At 42.9% G+C, this 18,514-nt stretch overlaps 1 protein-coding gene across 1 annotated transcript in view; it reads right to left on the bottom strand.

The window, feature by feature from the left end:
• FMN2 (formin 2) overlaps nt 1-18,514 on the bottom strand; it is a 248,940-nt gene that overhangs the window by 196,825 nt on the left and 33,601 nt on the right. The window contains exon 3 of the mRNA XM_084819532.1: nt 15,642-15,808. Coding sequence (XP_084675658.1) covers nt 15,642-15,808 — 167 coding nt within the window. The remainder of the gene's footprint in view (nt 1-15,641; nt 15,809-18,514) is intronic.

Genomic DNA, 18,514 nt, shown 5'->3' with positions numbered 1-18,514 from the left:
TAAATAAATAAGGAAGGAAGGAAGGAAGGAAGGAAGGAAGGAAGGAAGGAAGGAAGGAACCTAGATTGGATCTAAAGCTCCTGTGAGCAGAGTTCAGTGCCTAGTAATGGGGATAGGTGATTTTCATTGATTCTCTCTCCCTCTGCAGCCCCCTGTGCCATCCCAAATCTGAAAGCTTCAGGGACCCTCAGGAATGGTGTGGGAGGTGTCATAGGGGGCTGATGTCAGGGTTGGATCGGAGCCCATAGAGCCCCAGAGCAGTTCTGATTCTGAGGAAGAGATAGGAACTGTGGGAGAGGAACCTGTGCACTGTTCAGAGGCACCGCTGGAGGGACCGCCCCTCCTTGATCACATTCCTGAGAGTGGTAGCAACCCTGGCAGGCGGCGGGGGGGACAACTGGAGCTTCGGGACATGAGGCACCGGCGCAGGGACAAGTGGGAGATGGAGGGCACCGAGAGAAGGCGCTCAGCCCGCTTGGCACAACGTCAACAGCCGCACCTCGATGCCCCACAGGAAAGGGGTGGACTTTCGCCTTCTAGCCCTTAAGTTCAGAGGCTTCCTGCCTTTACCCTCCAAATGGAGATCAACTGATTCACTAAGGCTAGAAACCCCTAGTAGGCAGCTCTCTTAAGTTTCCCTCATTAGGCTCATGCAATTAGCATCTGTGAGCGTCATTAGGTTGAATGGAAATAAAGCCTTGGAAAAGAGCCCTATCATCTGCGTGTTGGTTCTGGCTACTTCAGGATTTCAGAAGGCAGCAAGGGCGCTCCTGACAGCTGACTACAAGGGGAATTGGCAAACATAGCCCCCCTCCCCCCTCCCATGAGCAGAAGCCTCTGCTGTATCAAAGGCCCTTGTGTTCATGGAAGGGTTCAAGCCATTTGGATCTAAACCCATTATGTTTTACTGAAATAGGTTTGTAAAACAAGATGTTGAATATTTTCTTAGGCAACGTTGTTAAAATAATACATTTCTTATTCTTGCATTTGTTCCTAAATTATGAAGCTCTATTTATATAGGTTTTTTTAAAAAATATTTTTTTAATTAAAACAGAAAAAGAAAAAGGAACAGATTTTTATTGCTGTTATTACTAAACTGAGACTGCAGTTTAGTGACATTTACGCACTTGAGTAACAATATAGGTTCCATATAACCTATCTGGACTTCTGGATAAATGGGCAACTATTTCTTTGTTCTTTAATGAAGAACTGGAGTATGTCATTTCCTCTGGCCACTCTCTGCCAAATACTGTAGTACCTCCCATAAAAGCTAAGCTACCTATTCACAATTAGTATGCTTCTGCTAAGAAATGTAAGTACCCTGTAGCCTAGGGTAGCTAATTTCAAGGATGGCTGGGTTGGGGACCAGAAAGCCACTCACAGGTGGCCAGTAGAAACCAACCTTTCATTTCTGATGACCCACATACCCAGCACAAACATCCAGTCCTCCCATCCCCCAAGTTTTTCAGCAACTATGAAGAACGTGGGGAGAGAAATATCTTGCTTTGCGAGAAGTTTCCATCCCAATCAATGCCACCTTCACTCATCACTTTCCTCTCCTCCATAGTTGTAAGTACTGTCCAGCTACAACACCAGCTACATTTCATCCAACCACCCTCCCAGAGATCCTGGGCACCAGATAGCTGATGGCTTCTGCGGCCTGGACCTACTCCTCAACATGACTTCCCTGATACTGACACCACCTGCTCCAATAGCTTGCAAAATGGAGGCCTCTCCTCTGTCAGGCAAAGGCTGTAGACATGAAGACCTCCAACTCTGTTGACTTCATTCCACTACCTATTCTTTCCACTACACATTCTTCTTTGTTAGTAACTGTAATATATAAGCATTAAATTTAGTCTAACTAGTTCCTATCATAACACAGAGTCTGATCATGTCTATGGTATGGAAAAAAGTTTTTTTCCTAGCGTGTGATATATGGGTTTTTAAACTCATTTTAATACCAGTTGCTCTGAAGCAACAAGGGAGAGGCAAAGCAATTTATGAGGATTTATTCTCATAAATGGCCTTGCAGCCCAGAGTTTCTGGGCATAGGTAAAGTGTCATCTCCTGCTGCCACCCCCCACCCCAGACTCCCCAGCCAAAGTTTAACCTGGTGGCTTTGTTGTTTCTCTCTGGTTTATTGTCACTTCTCAGTCCAGCAGTTTCTCCTAAGTCCTTCTAAAATCTCATTAGCGTATTTCTCTCTACTCTGTTGGATACTCCCACCTGACAAAATGTGTGCATATTGGATTAAACACTCCCCCCAAATTTGTGCATGTTTTTGCAATTTGCCACTCCTCCCACTCTGTCACCTGATGCAGGCACCTCACCCTCTGTACTCTGTTCACAATATTTTTGCCCTTCGTCATCTCTGTCAAATTTTCCCTACACTCTTTCCTGTTCAGTAGTCCCTTTTGTCAACTGTGACATCACAATAGCTGTCAGTGACTTGAAGTGGAGGAGAAAAAATTCACAGCTGATAGAAGTTTATCTTGTATGTAGACACACTATCTACTTTTGGCCATAAGCTCCCTCTTGTGTTTAATGCCTTGCACATAAATGTTTGTGATTACAGTATTTTTACTGATTTAACACCAAATTGCTACTGCTGAAACAGAGACCTTATAGGCTTATGGTATGGAACATCCAGTTATAATTCTGGAGTAACTTAGTGGTAAAATGTAGGTGCAAGTGTACCTTGTACATACTTTGGGTCTGGCAGAAGAAAGAAACAGTAGTTTAAGATAACTGTTGTTATTTATTTGGTCAGTCGCTTCCGACTCTTCGTGACTTCATGGACCAGCTCACGCCAGAGCTTCCTGTCGGCCGTCGCCACCCCCAGCTCCCCTAAGGTCAAGTCCGTCACCTCCAGAATATCATCCATCCATCTTGCCCTTGGTCGGCCCCTCTTCCTTTTGCCTTCCACTTGCCCTAGCAGCAGCATCTTCTCCAGGGTATCCTGTCTTCTCATGATGTGGCCAAAGTACTTCAGTTTTGCCTTTAATATCATTCCCTCAAGTGAGCAGTCCGGCTTGATTTCCTGGAGGATGGACTGGTTTGATCTTCTTGCAGTCCAAGGCACTCACAGAATTTTCCTCCAGCACCACAGTTCAAAAGCATCTATCTTCCTTCACTCAGCCTTCCTTATGGTCCAGCTCTCGCAGCCATAGGTTACTACGGGGAAGACCATTGCTTTAACTCTGCGGACCTTTGTTGTCAGTGTGATGGCTCTGCTCTTCACTATTTTGTCAAGATTTGTCATTGCTCTCCTCCCAAGAAGTAAACGTCTTCTGATTTCCTGGCTGCAGTCAGCATCTGCAGTAATCTTTGCGCCTAGAACGACAAAGTCTGTCACTGCCTCCACGTTTTCTCCCTCTATTTGCCAGTGATCAATCAAGCTGGTTGCCATAATCTTGGTTTTTTTGAGGTTTAACTGCAACCCAGCTTTTGCACTTTCTTCTTTCACGTTCGTCATGAGGTTCCTCAGCTCCGCCTCGCTTTCAGCCATCAAAGTGGTATCTCTGCATCTCGGAGATTGTTAATGTTTCTTCCAGCGATTTTAACTCCAGCCTTGGCTTCATCAAGCCCAGTACGTTGCATGATGTGTTCTGCATACAGGTTGAATAGGTAGGGTGAGAGTATACATTCCTGCCGTACTCCTTTCCCAATCTTAAACCAGTCCATTGTTCCGTGGTCTGTTCTTACTGTTGCTACTTGTTCGTTATACAGATTCCTCAGGAGGCAGACAAGATGACTTGGTATCCCCATACCACCAAGAACTTGCCACAATTTGTTATGATCTACACAGTCAAAGGCTTTAGAATAGTCAATAAAACAGAAATAGATGTTTTTCTGAAACTCCCTGGCTTTCTCCATTATCCAGCGGATATTGGCAATTTGGTCCCTAGTTCCTCTGCCTTTTCTAAACCCAGCTTGTACATCTGGCAATTCTCGTTCCATGAATTGCTGGAGTCTATCTTGCAAGATCTTGAGCATTACCTTACTGGCATGTGAAATAAGTGCCACTGTTCGATAGTTTGAACATTCTTTGGTGCTTCCCTTTTTTGGTATGGGGATATAAGTTGATCTTTTCCAATCTGGTGGCCATTCTTGTGTTTTCCAAATTTGCTGGCATATGGCATGCATCACCTTGAAAGCATCATCTTGCAAGATTTTAATCAGTTCAGCAGGGATACCATCATCTCCTGCTGCCTTGTTATTAGCAGTGCTTCTCTTAAGGCCCATTCAACCTCACTCTTCAGGATGTCTGGCTCTAGCTCACTGACCACACCCTCAAATCTATCCCCGATATTGTTATCCTTCCTATACAGATTTTCCATATATCCTTGCCACCTTTTCTTGATCTCTTCTGCTTCTGTTAGGTCCTTGCCATCTTTGTTTTTGATCATACCCATTTTTGCCTGGAATTTACCTCCAATGTTTCTAATTTTCTGGAAGAGGTCTCTTGTCCTTCCTATTCTATTATCTTCTTCCACTTCCGCGCATTGCTTGTTTAAAAATAATTCCTTATCTCTTCTGGCTAACCTCTGGAATTTTGCATTTAATGGGCATATCTCCCCCGATCACTGTTGCCTTTTGCTTTCCTTCTTTCTTGTGCTGCTTCCAGTGTCTCAGCAGACAGCCATCTTGCCTTCTTGGTTTTCTTTTTCTTTGGGACGTTTTTTGTTGCCGCCTCCTGAACAATGTTGCAAACTTCTGTCCATAGTTCTTCCGGGACCCTATCTACTAAATCTAGTCCCTTAAATCTATTCTTCACCTCCACTGCAGATTCATTAGCAATATTAGTGAGCTCATATCTAACTGATCTGTGGGTCTTCCCTATTCTCTTTAGTCTGATTCTAAATTGTACAATAAGAAGTTCATGATCGGAACTACAATCAGCTCCAGGTCTTGTTTTTACCGACTGCATAGATGTCCGCCACCTTTGGCTACAAAGGATGTAGTCAATCTGATTTTGGTGTCGACCGTCAGGTGAAGTCCATGTATAAAGTCGTCTTTGTTGGAAGAGAGTGTTTGTTATGCACAGTGAGTTGTCTTGGCAAAATTCTATCAGCCTATGTCCTGCTTCATTTTGTTCTCCCAGACCATGCTTGCCTGTAATTCCAGGTGTCATTTGACTACCCACCTTAGCATTCCAGTCTCCTGTAATGAAAATAACATCTTTGTTTGGTGTACTATTCAGTAGGTGCTGCAGATCCTCATAGAACTGATCTACTTCTGCTTCTTCAGCATTTGTGGGTGGGGCATATATTTGGATCACTGTGATGTGAAATGGCTTACCCTGAATTCGAATTGAGATCATTCTGTCATTTTTTGGATTGTATCCAAGCACTGCTTTAGCCATTTTATTATTCATTATGAAGGCTACCCCATTTCTTCTGTGGTCCTCTTGTCCACAGTAGTAGATCTGGTGGTCATTTGATGTGAAGTAGCCCATTCCCGTCCATTTCCATTCACTGACACCCAAAATGTCTATATTTAATCTTGACATCTCCCCAATAACCACATCCAATTTTCCGTGGCTCATAGATCTTACATTCCAGGTTCCTATGGTGTGTTGATCTTTAGAACATCGGATTCGTCGTTCACCACCAGCACCATCGGCTGCTAGCCGTCCTTTCGGCTTTGAGCTAGCTGCGTCATCACATCTGGGTAGGGATGTATGAAAGTTCCGCCACGGATCTTGGGGAGGCCGAATGCCAGTGCATTCGGCCCCCCAAAATCGGTGGCGGAACGGCCCCCCGCCCTCCCCGGGACGGGACTTACCTGGGGCGGATCTTCCTGGCGGCAGTGGCTGCGGTTGCGGTTCGGCGGTTGCCAGTCTTCCGACCGGCTACCGCCGCCGCCATTTCCAAGTTGAAACAAAAACGAAAAAAGTGATAGGCTACGTAAAGATTTACGTAGCCTATCAAGGCTAAATTTTAAAAAACACCGTGATAGGCTACGTAAACATTTATGTAGCCTATCATGGCTCATTAAAAACAACAACAACGCATGTATGCAAATGGCGGCGCCCATGGGCGCCGCCATTTGCGTTCCTTATTTTGGCATGTCTTAGTCTACATAAACATTTGCGTTCCCCTTATTTTCACCTTCTTAGTCTACGTAAATGTTTACGTAGACTAAGACATGCCAAAATAAGGAACACAAATGGCGGCGCCCATGGGCGCAGCCATTCGCATATGCACTTTTTAAAAATCAGCCGTGATAGGCTACATAAACATTTACGTAGCCTATCATGGCTGACTACACGGACGCAAACGGCGGTGGCTACGGCCGCCGCCATTTGCATCCCTGCTAGCCAGCGGCCGGATGTCCGGCCGCTGATGGAGCCGGCCGGCAGCTCCGCAGAATCCCTGCGGAGCAGAGCTGGCCGGCCAGAATTTCGGGGGGGAGGGACGGAGCACCTCTCCCCCCCGGCCAGAATTTCAGGGGGAGGGCTGGAGCGCCTCCCCCCCACCACGAATGTCACCCTTCGAAAAGGTAAGTGACTTTCGTACATCCCTAGGTGGGGTCTGAAACACAAAACCACTCCTCTGAACCCACAATGTTCTGCTCCAACACAACACCCAATTCAGAGAAGGCCAATTATTTTTCCCAAATCACTTCTAAATAAATTCCTTTAAAATTTATATGTTCCCCCCAATTCAATAGAAAAATTACCCCCAAATCAATTCCTGTTCAGTTAGCTTTCAATCCACTAATTTCCCTACTGCCTGCCAACTCACCCCCAATCTCTTTCTTCTCCCTCATGCTGCCACCCCACTTTCACCCCCACACACAATTTCTCTGCTTCCTGCTGCATCCCTCATTAGCTTACAATGCACTGGTGGGAAGGGGTTTGTTTTTGTTTTTTAAATGTTTACAGGGAGTTTAAGACATGATGCAAAGCTCAGTGTCAAGCCACAGGGGCTCAAAGGCAATCTGGGAAAATTAAGATTGTGGATGGCTGGAGTCTTGGACAGCACTTCATTTTGCAGTATGTCCAGCCACCCTGTAAAATTAGTTTTTAATGGGTTACAAAGGGAAAAGGGTACAAGAGCCTCGTCACAAGCACTGCAACATGGTGCCACAGTTGCCATATTTGGGAAACCTAGTATATACTCACAGGTGGGACTTCTGTTTACATTAATGAAAGCAGAGTACAACCAATGGGAGTCGCAGGTGGCTGCAATGGGAAAACTAACACCAACCTTTCCCCACAAAGGAGAATGGATAGTTTATGAAATGCAGTTTAAGAATGAACTGAGTTGTGCCACAAGAACATTTTTTGGCTGGCTGAAGATGCCAGTTTCCGCAGGCATCTCAATTGGAAAGTTGGAATTACTCCCTCCACATCAGTCTAATAGCTAGTATACGGTGTTTTGTTCCTTTATTAAAGTTGTGGTTAGTTTAATATCAGCTTTTGCTGTCTGCCTCTTTGACGCCATCCTCCTGCAATCTCCCTTTCCTATTAAATATATTAAGGTAAAATGAGTTCCAGAGAATAGCAAGGAGAGACAAGAAGGCCTTCTTAAATGAACAATGCAAAGAAATCGAGGAAAACAACAGAATGGGAAAGACTAGAGATCTCTTCAAGAAAATTGGAGATCTCAAGGGAACGTTTTGTGCAAAGACGGGCATGATAAAGGACAAAGAAGGCAGGGACCTAACAGAAGCAGATGAGATTAAGAAGAGGTGGCAAGAATACACAGAAGAACTATACAGGAAAGAGCTGAATGTCCCTGATAGCCATGATAGTGCGGTCATTGAACTTGAGCCGGACATCCTAGAGAGTGAAGTCAAGTGGGCCTTAGGAAGCATTAGTAACAACAAAGCTAGCGGAGATGACAGTATTCCAGCCGAGCTATTTAAAATCCTAAAAGATGATGCTGTTAAAGTGCTGCATTCAATATGCCAACAAATCTGGAACACTCAACAGTGGCCACAAGACTGGAAAAGGTCAGTTTACATTCCAATTCCAAAGAAGGGCAACGCCAAAGAGTGTTCAAACTACCGCACAATTGCGCTCATTTCACATGCCAGCAAGGTGATGCTCAAAATCCTACAAGCTAGGCTTCAGCAGTATGCGAACCGAGAATTACCGGAAGTACAAGCTGGGTTTCGAAGAGGCAGAGGAACTAGAGATCAAATCGCCAACATTCGCTGCATCATGGAGAAAGCAAGAGAATTCCAGAAAAACGTCTATTTCTGCTTCATTGACTACGCTAAAGCCTTTGATTGTGTGGATCACAACAAACTGTGGCAAATTCTTAAAGTGATGGGAGTACCAGACCACCTTACCTGTCTCCTGAGAAACCTGTACGAGGGTCAAGAAGCAACAGTAAGAACCAGACATGGAACAACCGATTGGTTCAAAATTGGGAAAGGAGTACGACAAGGCTGCATATTGTCACCCTGCTTATTTAACTTATATGCAGAGTACATCATGAGAAATGCCGGGTTGGATGAATCAGAGGTCGGAATTAAGATTGCCGGGAGAATTATCAACAACCTCCGATATGCAGACGATACCACCCTAATGGCAGAAAGCGAAGAGGATCTAAAGAGCCTCTTGTTGAGGGTGAAAGAAGAGAGTGCAAAAGCTGGTTTGAAACTCAACATTAAAAAAACGAAGATCATGGCATCTGGCCCCATCACTTCCTGGCATATGGAAGGGGAAGAAATGGAAGCAGTGACAGATTTTACTTTCTTGGGTTCCAAGATCACCGCAGACGGTGACTGTAGCCATGAAATTAAAAGACGCTTGCTCCTTGCGAGGAAAGCTATGGTCAACCTAGACAGCATAGTAAGAAGCAGAGACATCACCTTGCCGACAAAGGTCCGTCTAATCAAAGCTATGGTTTTCCCAGTAGTAATGTATGGCTGTGAGAGCTGGACTATAAGGAAGGCTGAGCGCCGAAGAATTGATGCTTTCGAACTGTGGTGCTGGAGAAGACTCTTACGAGTCCCCTGGACTGCAAGGAGGTCAAATCAGTCCATCCTAAAGGAAATCAACCCTGAGTGCTCATTGGAAGGACAGATAATGAAGCTGAAGCTCCAATATTTTGGCCACCTAATGCGAAGAGAAAACTCCCTGGAAAAGACCCTGATGCTGGGAAAGACTGAAGGCAAAAGGAGAAGGGGACGGCAGAGGATGAGATGGCTAGATGGCATCACGGATGCAATGAATATGAACTTGAGCACGCTCCGGGAGAGAGCGCAGGACAGGAAGGCCTGGCGTGCTATGGTCCATGGGGTCACGAAGAGTCGGACACGACTGAACGACTGAACAACAACAACAACAACAAAAATAAGGTATTCACTGGAATAGGGAATTATGCAACTTCACTTTTAGAATTCAGTATTCTAATGAAGAAACTGAGCATGAGTTTCTCATGCTGATACCCCCCTCTCTGATAAATATTCCCAATATCAATCATTACCATCCTTACTTCACACTAATAAAAGCAGCAGGTTCTTTTCGGTGGTTCCTCTTACGAAAAATTTATGCATCTGCCTAACCCTCCAAAAGCAGCGTAAAGACCATGGGCCTTGAATTGTCAGTTCTTGATGGGCTGTGAATGCAACGACTGCAAATGCTTTGATCTCATACCTATAATGGGGAGGGAGTGGGGTTGCTTAATGGTAGCTTTTAATTTTATAAGTTACCTCAAGAATTTGGATAGGAGTGTTAGAAATATTTTAAACAAAAATCTCTAATGAAAAGTTGTCAAACTGCTACCAAGACTCAACCTCAGCTTTAAATAAAAGTTCAGTTTTCAATAGTGCCTTCAATAATTCCAGTCTAAATAGTACATCTTATTAGGACCCCAAGGCCTTACCTTTTTCTGTATGTTTCACTCTCTGTTCTTCATCTGGAGGTTTTGGTGGTGGCCACACTGATGGAATTCTCCTTGGAAATCTTCCTTCAATGTAATCAGATGAATGTGTGGGTTGGCTGACTGCAGCCCAAGTGTAAAGCTGATCTTGCTGTAGTTATTTACAAAATAAAAATAAAATGTAGATATTAAATATTTTCAAGACCCAAATAATATTTAACAATTCACTGCTACAAAACTTCTAATTATTGGATTGTTTAAAAAATGCCCAGTTAGTCATGGACTAACTGAATAGCCCTGTGCCAGTCTCTACCTCAGCCTCAGTTCCACATGTATAAAAAGGGAATAACGCCTCGAAGAATTGCTTAAGGAGTAATGAGACATGGATTGTACAGCATTTTAACTCTATAAATATATTAGTCCTGTCAACAGAAAAAAGGCTGTTTTAGATAATTTTGTTTCTAAGGTATAGTGGGATGGGAATGCAGCCCATAGTGGGCTGCATTAAACAAAAATAATTGTTGTAAGGAAGTCAAAGATATTGTTAATCACCATGTTACATGATGGGTGAAACAAACCATTGACCCACATTGTAATTTCTAAACTAATCACATTCTCAGTCATGAAAAAATAGTGTTTGGTGCAAAAAGAAAACACTTCAATTACAGTGAGATATAGTAATTCTATTTGTTATTCAGTTGTAAAGGACAATGTTAATGACATTGCTTGAATGTTAATGACATCCAAGCAAGGTCAAAGTTAAATTTAAATTGCAGGATTATATACACATTTTTCTGGAGTTCTGACAAATGAGACATTCAGAATTCCTTTTGGAACTAGGATCAGTGAATCCCCATTTCTTTTTGTCTTGTTTTCTAAAATGAGAAGTATTTACATCCATCTGAATATAAGAGGTTATTCCATTAATAAATCAGACACAGTCACTAAACTTTTAAAACAAAATAGAATATGCATGGCTGCTAAAGATCTAGAAGAAATGAAGTTATCAGTTCTTTACATAGCAATACTTATTGAAATTGTTCTGTATTAGCACCTATTAGCAAAATAGCTTGTCTGAAGAATGGTTATATCTTGTCTGCCTCTCTGTGCTTTCATTTGATATGCTAAATACAGATTTACATTTTCTGCTCCGCATAAGTCTGCCTTACAGTCCCAAATGACAAGTGCTTTGATAACCAAAATCTGTTCAACACTGAAAGTTCCCAGAATAAAAGATGATTCCCGCCCCCATTTTCAAAGCATGTTAGCTTCACAAACCAGTTGCCTTGGTTTATATCGCTATTGACCAAATGAGGGTCCATGCATATATATTCCCTTACATGGCAATTCTGGCTGCTTCTTTTAAATTGCAGAGCTATTTGGGCAAGGCAAGCTACTTGTGGGCAGAATCTGGGGATATTCTGTCAGTTTCTAATCAGTACGGCTACTGTCTTGTCTTCCCTTCCATTACATTTACCCAAAGAGATTTAGTTTCCTTCCCAGTTTCTCTCCATGCTGGCTTGCAAAACAGTTGCTTCCTACCTACCTAGCTATAGATAAACATTAATCTCCTGCCTAGTTAACAGTTAAAACAACATGGTACTTACTGCTAGGAACAAACGTACATGACCTCCAAGCTGAATTCGGGGAGTGCCATTATCTTGTTTGTTTCATTACTGACGTAGACAGACTCATCTTATGAATAAATAAGGAGCTATTGAAATCTTACGGCAGTTAGCAGCATAGCCATTACAACTCAATGCAGTGCAGGTGCACAAAGCTACAAGATACATAGCTTTGAGAAGGCCCAAAGACAAAGAAAGCTGCCCTGAAACGGTTAATAGATGTACATGTGATAGAAATAGGACTAAAATCAATTCATCAGACCTGCTCAGACTGGTTAGAAGGATGTTACAAGGAGCGTTAGTCAGCAGTATTGGATTAACAGAGGGGGGGAAGAGAAAAAACACTGGATAGAAATTATGAGGTGTACGATATGAGAAAAATAATACTATTTCCCTTTGGTTCCACCCCTCCAGTTGCTTCCTTTATGCTAAAAAATGTGAACCGCTCAGTTATTGATCATTCTCCAGCATATGTACTGCAGGAAAACAAATAACTGTGCTAAAGATAAGATGAGTGTGGAGCTTAGAGAGCTGTGGGAAACTGATGACTTGGCTTAGAGCCAGTTCCTGGATGGCCAAGGAGCTGCATGTATTTTACAAGACACTGACTGAATGTAGAAGTGGGGGTGGGGAATGATAAGCAATCTGCTAATATAAATTTCCCAGACATGTCTTCAATCTAAGTTATCCACAAACTTTGGGAATCATGAGACCTGGGGTTCCAGTTTCATTATTGTCCTCATCAGTAGGGGTACTTGATTTCTGCAAGTGGAATTGGGCTGCGTAGCAGGCAGTATTGGCTGCTTCTTGGACGGAAAAGTCTCATTGGGTTTCCCCTTCTTCCCCACTGCTTCTTTGAAAACTGAAAATTACGTTGACAGCATACTGGTGCTGCAGCATGCTCTTCTACCCAGGATCATGGGGGTTGAACTACAACTCCCATCATTCCCGGTGGAAAATGTCACTGTTAGAGGGAACAATCAGAATCTATCTATTAACAATCCAAGGTGTAAAGTCAATGAAGCTTTGCAATGGACTTCAATGAGTTATGCAGTATCAGCAGCTGTAGCTCTATAATACTAGAATACCAGATACACAGTACAATCCAGACATAAGCCCCATGGAGGCCTTACTCCCATGTGCCTGTATAAAATTGTAGCCTTAGACTCCTTATCTTGCTCTAGATATCTCTGCCACTCTCGCTCACAATTTCATATTCAGCGTGTTTCTCATTCTCCTATAATTATCTACCTCAGAACCCCTGCTGAAAGCAGAGCCAACAACAGTAGCAACCTAATCCCTAAACAGGCAAGCCAGAATATCTGATTGCGGTGCCAATGTTAATGCCCACCACATTGTTACATGCTTTTTCAAAACACAGTATATACAATTATGTGGTTGTCGTCAAATTGTATGCATTCGTTTGGGCAATATTCCTAAATGTGTGTTCAAACGCAAACTGCTAAAATCTTTTATACTTTATATATATATTAGATTTAAATCTTTTGGGGTTCTGTTCTAGTCTTGACATGCAACTTTTCTCATGTCTTGCCTACTCTAAGTTATGATTTGATTTTGCATTTCACCACTTGCAAAGCTCACATTCCTTATACTAAGTACCAACAGGATTCTTAGGAACCTTGGGTGAAATAAAGAACACTATTGTAAGACATAACATGAAACTTTCCTGAACCAAGCAAACTACTGGCCAAAAGAAAAGCTAGAAAATAAAAATGTGGGGAGTTATGGTAGTCTTACTATGGGTAATGTACATCTCAAAAGGTTATGACAGAAAATGAAATGTTTGACAAATCATGGGAAACAGAGCTGTGTGCTGTAAATCACACTTGCACATTTCCCTCACGACTACCTTATTTATTTATATATTTAATTTCAAAAACCATTTCTGTACTGCCTTTTGGCCCTAACAGGGTCCCTCTCAAAGCAATTTACAAAACAAAATACCACAAAAACAACAACGGTATTAAAACAGTATTAAATCCAAGAAGAGCAGAGTTAAAATCTTCAGCCACCAATTAAATCCATTAGAGGACAGGTGGAATAAACATATTTTCACTGACTGCCTAAATGTCATCAAGGATGCATAATCAACTCCTTTCATAGGAAAATTCCATAATAGGGGTGATGCCACAGAAAAGGCTTTGTTACCTTCACATGTTTTGCATGCTTAGAAAGAAACCACTGTTTTATAAGAAGTGACTAATGCATTCATTAATAAAGATACGTGAATGAGTGATGTTCAAAATCACCAGGATTTTCCAAACTTCGGCTCGCTGTATGTCTCCTGCTCAATTGCTACTCACACTTGTGATTGCTGCTTGCTCTGCACAAATGGGAAAATAGCACAAATCAAGCAGCAATCAAATGACAATTTCTGCAAATTCCCCCCAATTTGCACAACTTTCCTCCATAGTGTAAAGTGGGGCTGATTAAGTCTAAAGGAGAAATTTGCGCTAATTACAGCAATTTATAAACACTTTCAGCAGATACATGCTCACATTCACAATCTCTTTTGGGGCTTTGAACAGGGCATACTCGCATGTTTTGCAACCAAAATGAAATTCTCATACATCCCTATTCATTAAAACAAAAGCACAGACGTTGTGGCTGTGAGCCTTTGCTAGATGAAGTTTCACTGTGTAAAGGATGAAAAGCTTAGCCTTCTCATCCTTGCACCTCATTACAACCATAATGGTATAATGTAATGGAGGTAATGTGCTAAGAAGCTTAGGAAAATTCTTAAAGTATTGTAATTATTCTGCAACCCAAAGTGCAATAAGAGCACATGTATTAGTAGTGCCGACTCCAAGGTTTGGGAGCTTTGGAGCCTTAACTTAGAAGTGTTGGCGTTTCTTGAACTAGTGTTTCTTTCCCAATAGTGGCATGTGGTTCATAGTGCAGAGAAGACCAGGATGATGCTAAGCCCATAATTAGTAGCCCTGTTGGATCAGACTAGGCTCTAGACTAGGATACAACAGCTCAAACCCTCAAAGGCTAACTGTGAGCAGTTTGCTAGACATTTTGCAGATAAAGTTGCTCGTATTTCTGCCAACTTGGATGCCATCGTTCTGACAGAGTGTGAGATGGACGGGGCCAGTGAACTATCTAGTTATGTTAAGGATACCTTTCAAAAGAAGGATACTTATAGCCTCTCTGAAGTACTTTATTTTATGGCACAGATGCACACAACTTAACTCAAACGTTCTAATAGTGATTTGGAAAAGACCCTGATGCTGGGAAAGACTGAAGGCAAAAGGAGAAGGGGACGGCAGAGGATGAGATGGCTAGATAGCATCACGGATGCAATGAATATGAACTTGAGCACGCTCCGGGAGAGAGCGCAAGACAGGAAGGCCTGGCGTGCTATGGTCCATGGGGTCACGAAGAGTCGGACACGACTGAACGACTGAACAACAAATATTCTAGACAGACTATGAACTAGGTTACATACATCATCTGATTACTAAACACATAAACCCTCTTCAGACATTTATGCAGGTAGAATGATTCTGCATGGGGATGGGAGCAGCACCGTGGGGCAGGCTTTGCCCAGATTTATACACATTTATTATGAAGTACATAACCAGTACCCATGAATACAGCTGTATGCACTTCATTTTACCTAAATTAATGTCTGAAGGAGACTTGGATGATTTGCAGTTGAATGTGTGAATTGACACAACTGAAAAATAATGTGAGGTGATGTGATAACAAAAGTTAGGTCTGTGGTCTTTGATCTGTGATGGCTTTTGTTGGCACACTGATTTTTTTAAGCATTTGTATGCCATTTATCAGATATACAATCTTCCTAAGTGGTTTATAAAGTGTTGGGTGTGTGGTGGGGAGATAAATAAAATGTGATACAACATTTAATAAACATTTAAACAATATTACAGAATAAGGTTGCAATCTGCTAAACATCCTGAAATGTGGGGGTGAATAAGAACAGTCTTCACTTGGTGCCAAAAAGAAAACAGGAACGGTGCTAGGCAAGCTGGCCTGGGGAAAATTCCAAAGGCACCACAACAGAAAAGGCCTTATCCCACATTCTACTGGCACCTTACCATACAGAGTGAAGTCATCATGGGTATGAATATGAGAATCATCACAAAAATCCTGCATAAATACTAACAATTCAATTGTGGCTTACATCAAAAGTTGGTGCACTTTGTTGTGCGCTCTGACTACATGGCTCTCGGAAGCAATCACTGAAGGGGAGCAGAAGACCCATGGCAATGATCCAAGAACAAAGCTTCTCGGCTTCTTCTTGTGGAGCATTCTCCTGCTGGCTGGACAGCTTTTCCAGCAGAGTTCGACCTGCAAAAATGAGTTAATGAGTTAATGTTAAACAATTACCATCCATGAAGCACACAAAAGTGACTAGTAGAACATTTAATCTAATGCTTCAGAAAAAAAGCATTTTAACAGAACATCCATCCATGTGGCAAAAATAAGGTTCTCTTTAAAAAAATATATAATTCACAACAGATTGAGCCCCTGTCCTGTGCCCATCTTTTGGCATAAACAAATCCTGGCAAGCTAACACAAAACACAAGAAACAGTGATAACTTTTATTGGTAGCAAATCAGGTTTCATAGATGAGCTTCTTAGCTCTCATGGCAAAAGCTTAATGGTTATAACTCTCTAGAAATCACAGAGCTGATGGCAATTAACTATAGGCTCATTATTTAATTCAAAGAACAGTCAAAAGTTAATAGCTATAACCGTGTGAGAGATCAATATAACTTGGTTTCCCTGTTGCAATCCCTATGGTTCAGAATACAGCACAAGGGGATCAAACGATTCCTGGCATAAACCATCCCAGGCAATCAAAGACAAGGGTTTTAGAAAAAGACCTAAGTAAATCTACATATGCAGAGATTTAGTCCAACCTTTAATTCTTCGCTGGTTCCCCTACACTACATGGGTTCAGGCCTACCAAATCCAAGAGTCAAAACGTAGATTCAAGAGTAAGCCCCAAGAGAACAATACACGCAGAGATTTAGATGACCATAGGTTCCGCTTTTGTATCTCCATCTGCTGGAGGCAGGTGGCTCCGATGTCAGTGGGGTGGTGAATCTGCTCCAGGTTTCACTCAGAACCAGTCAGAACTCTAAAGGATCTATCCATGGTGCTTCACATTTAGGCCATTGAGTCCAACCCCCTGCTCAGTCTAGGAATCTAGTTTAAGCATCCCTGACCAATGGCTGTCCAGTCTTTGCTTGAATACCTCCAGCAACGGAGAACCCACCACTTCCCTAGGCAATTGGTTCCATTGTCTGCTCTGATGTTTTTCCTGATGTTCAAAATATACCCTCCTGTAACTTAAGCCTGTTATTTCGTGCTCTACAGTCTTGGATGATAGAGAACAAGCTGCAGCCCTCTTCTGTGTGACAATCCTTTAGGTACTTGAAAATTATTATCATATGCCTCCTCAGCCATCTCTTCTCAATGCTAAACATACCCAGTTCCTTCAATCTTTCCTCGTAGGATTTAGTTTCTAGTCCCCTAATCGCCTTAGGGTGCAATCCTATCCAGATAGGCAACTGCCTATCCAATGCAGGGCAGGAGAAACATGGAGAGGATCGTTCCCTCCGTGCTTCTCCTGCCCTGCATTTTCGGCTAGACAGCCAATTGCAGCTGTCTAGCCAGGGGAGGGCTGAGCAGGGGAGGAGGCTGCTGTACAATACATTGGATGTGTTGTACAGGCATTTCTGCCCTCCCCGCCCCAGAACGCCCCTTTTCAGCCACTCCATGCTCCTCTTGCAAGTGTGGACGACAGGGCTGTTATGTACTGCCTTGGAGGCAGCGTGGAAGTGGGGGGAAGTCAGTTGTCTGGGAACCAACACTGGAGCACAGGCTCCAAGGTTGGTTGCTGGAAAACAAGATATCCTATGGCCATCTATCCGCTGTCTAGTGGCCATAGGATTGCTCCCTTAGCTGCCCTTCCCTGAACTCATTCCAATTTATCTGAAATACTTCTTAAAGTGAGGTGTCCAGAACTGGACACAGTATTTGGGGTGAGGTCTGACCAGCACAGAGTAGAGTGGAACTATCACTTCCTGTGATTTTGGAACTATACTTCTATTGATGCAACCTAAAATTGCATTTGCCTACTTTGCAGCCACACCATACTGCTGATTCCTATTCTGCTTGTGATCAACTCCAACTCCAAAATCCTTTTCACATATAGTATTGTCAAGCCAAGTATCCCGTCTTATGCCTTTATATTTGATTTCTCTGAAGAAGAACTTCAGACTTGTTTCGGTTAAATTTCATTCTGTTATTTTCTGCCCAGTCTTCTAACCTCTCCAGATCATTTTGAATGTTGTTGATGACTTCTAAGGTATTAGCTATTCCACTCAATTTTGTGTCATCTGATCAGCATTCCACCCACCTTTTGAACTCCTCTTCCTGTTGGGGTTTCCTGCCTACGTACATATTTACGTAGGCTAAAACGGTGAATCAAAAAGGGATGCAAATAGCGCCCGCTACGCTATTTGCATTTCCCTTTATTTTTGCAGTCATAGTCTACGTAAATATTTATGTAGATTAAGATGGCCAAAAATAAGGAATGCAAATGGAGGCGGCCGTAGCCGCCGCCATTTGCGTATGTGGTTCCCCCCCCCCCCGAGCCCTCCGCGGCCGGAAATCCAGCTCCGGACGGCTCTGGCCTGGGCTGGGCCTGGCCGGCTGCTCTGCAGAGCTGCCACGGAGCACAGCTGGCCATGGAGGATTCCGGGGGGGAGGAACGGATCGCCTCCCCCCCGTCGAGGATTCCGGGGGGAGGGATGGAACGCCTCCCCCCACACCATCAACATAATCCGCGGAAAAGTAAGTGACTTTCATACATCCCTGCTTGAACCTGACCAGCTTCACTGATTGATTTTATTTGTTTTAACAAATAAATCCCTTTACAATCTTGCAGGAGAGAGAGAGAGAGACAGAGAGAGAGAACACTATTCTGAGATAAGATGGAAGGTGAGAAAGGATGCTGTCCCTTTAAAAACAGAAATGGCAAAG

Source organism: Heloderma suspectum, chromosome 1 (genome assembly GCF_057233095.1).
Source record: "Heloderma suspectum isolate Gila_16-S chromosome 1, 16-S_ref, whole genome shotgun sequence".
In the NCBI taxonomy this organism is placed as follows: domain Eukaryota; kingdom Metazoa; phylum Chordata; class Lepidosauria; order Squamata; family Helodermatidae; genus Heloderma; species Heloderma suspectum.
The sequence above is the reverse complement of the archived record's forward strand: the minus strand, read 5'-3'. Positions and strand labels throughout refer to the sequence as shown.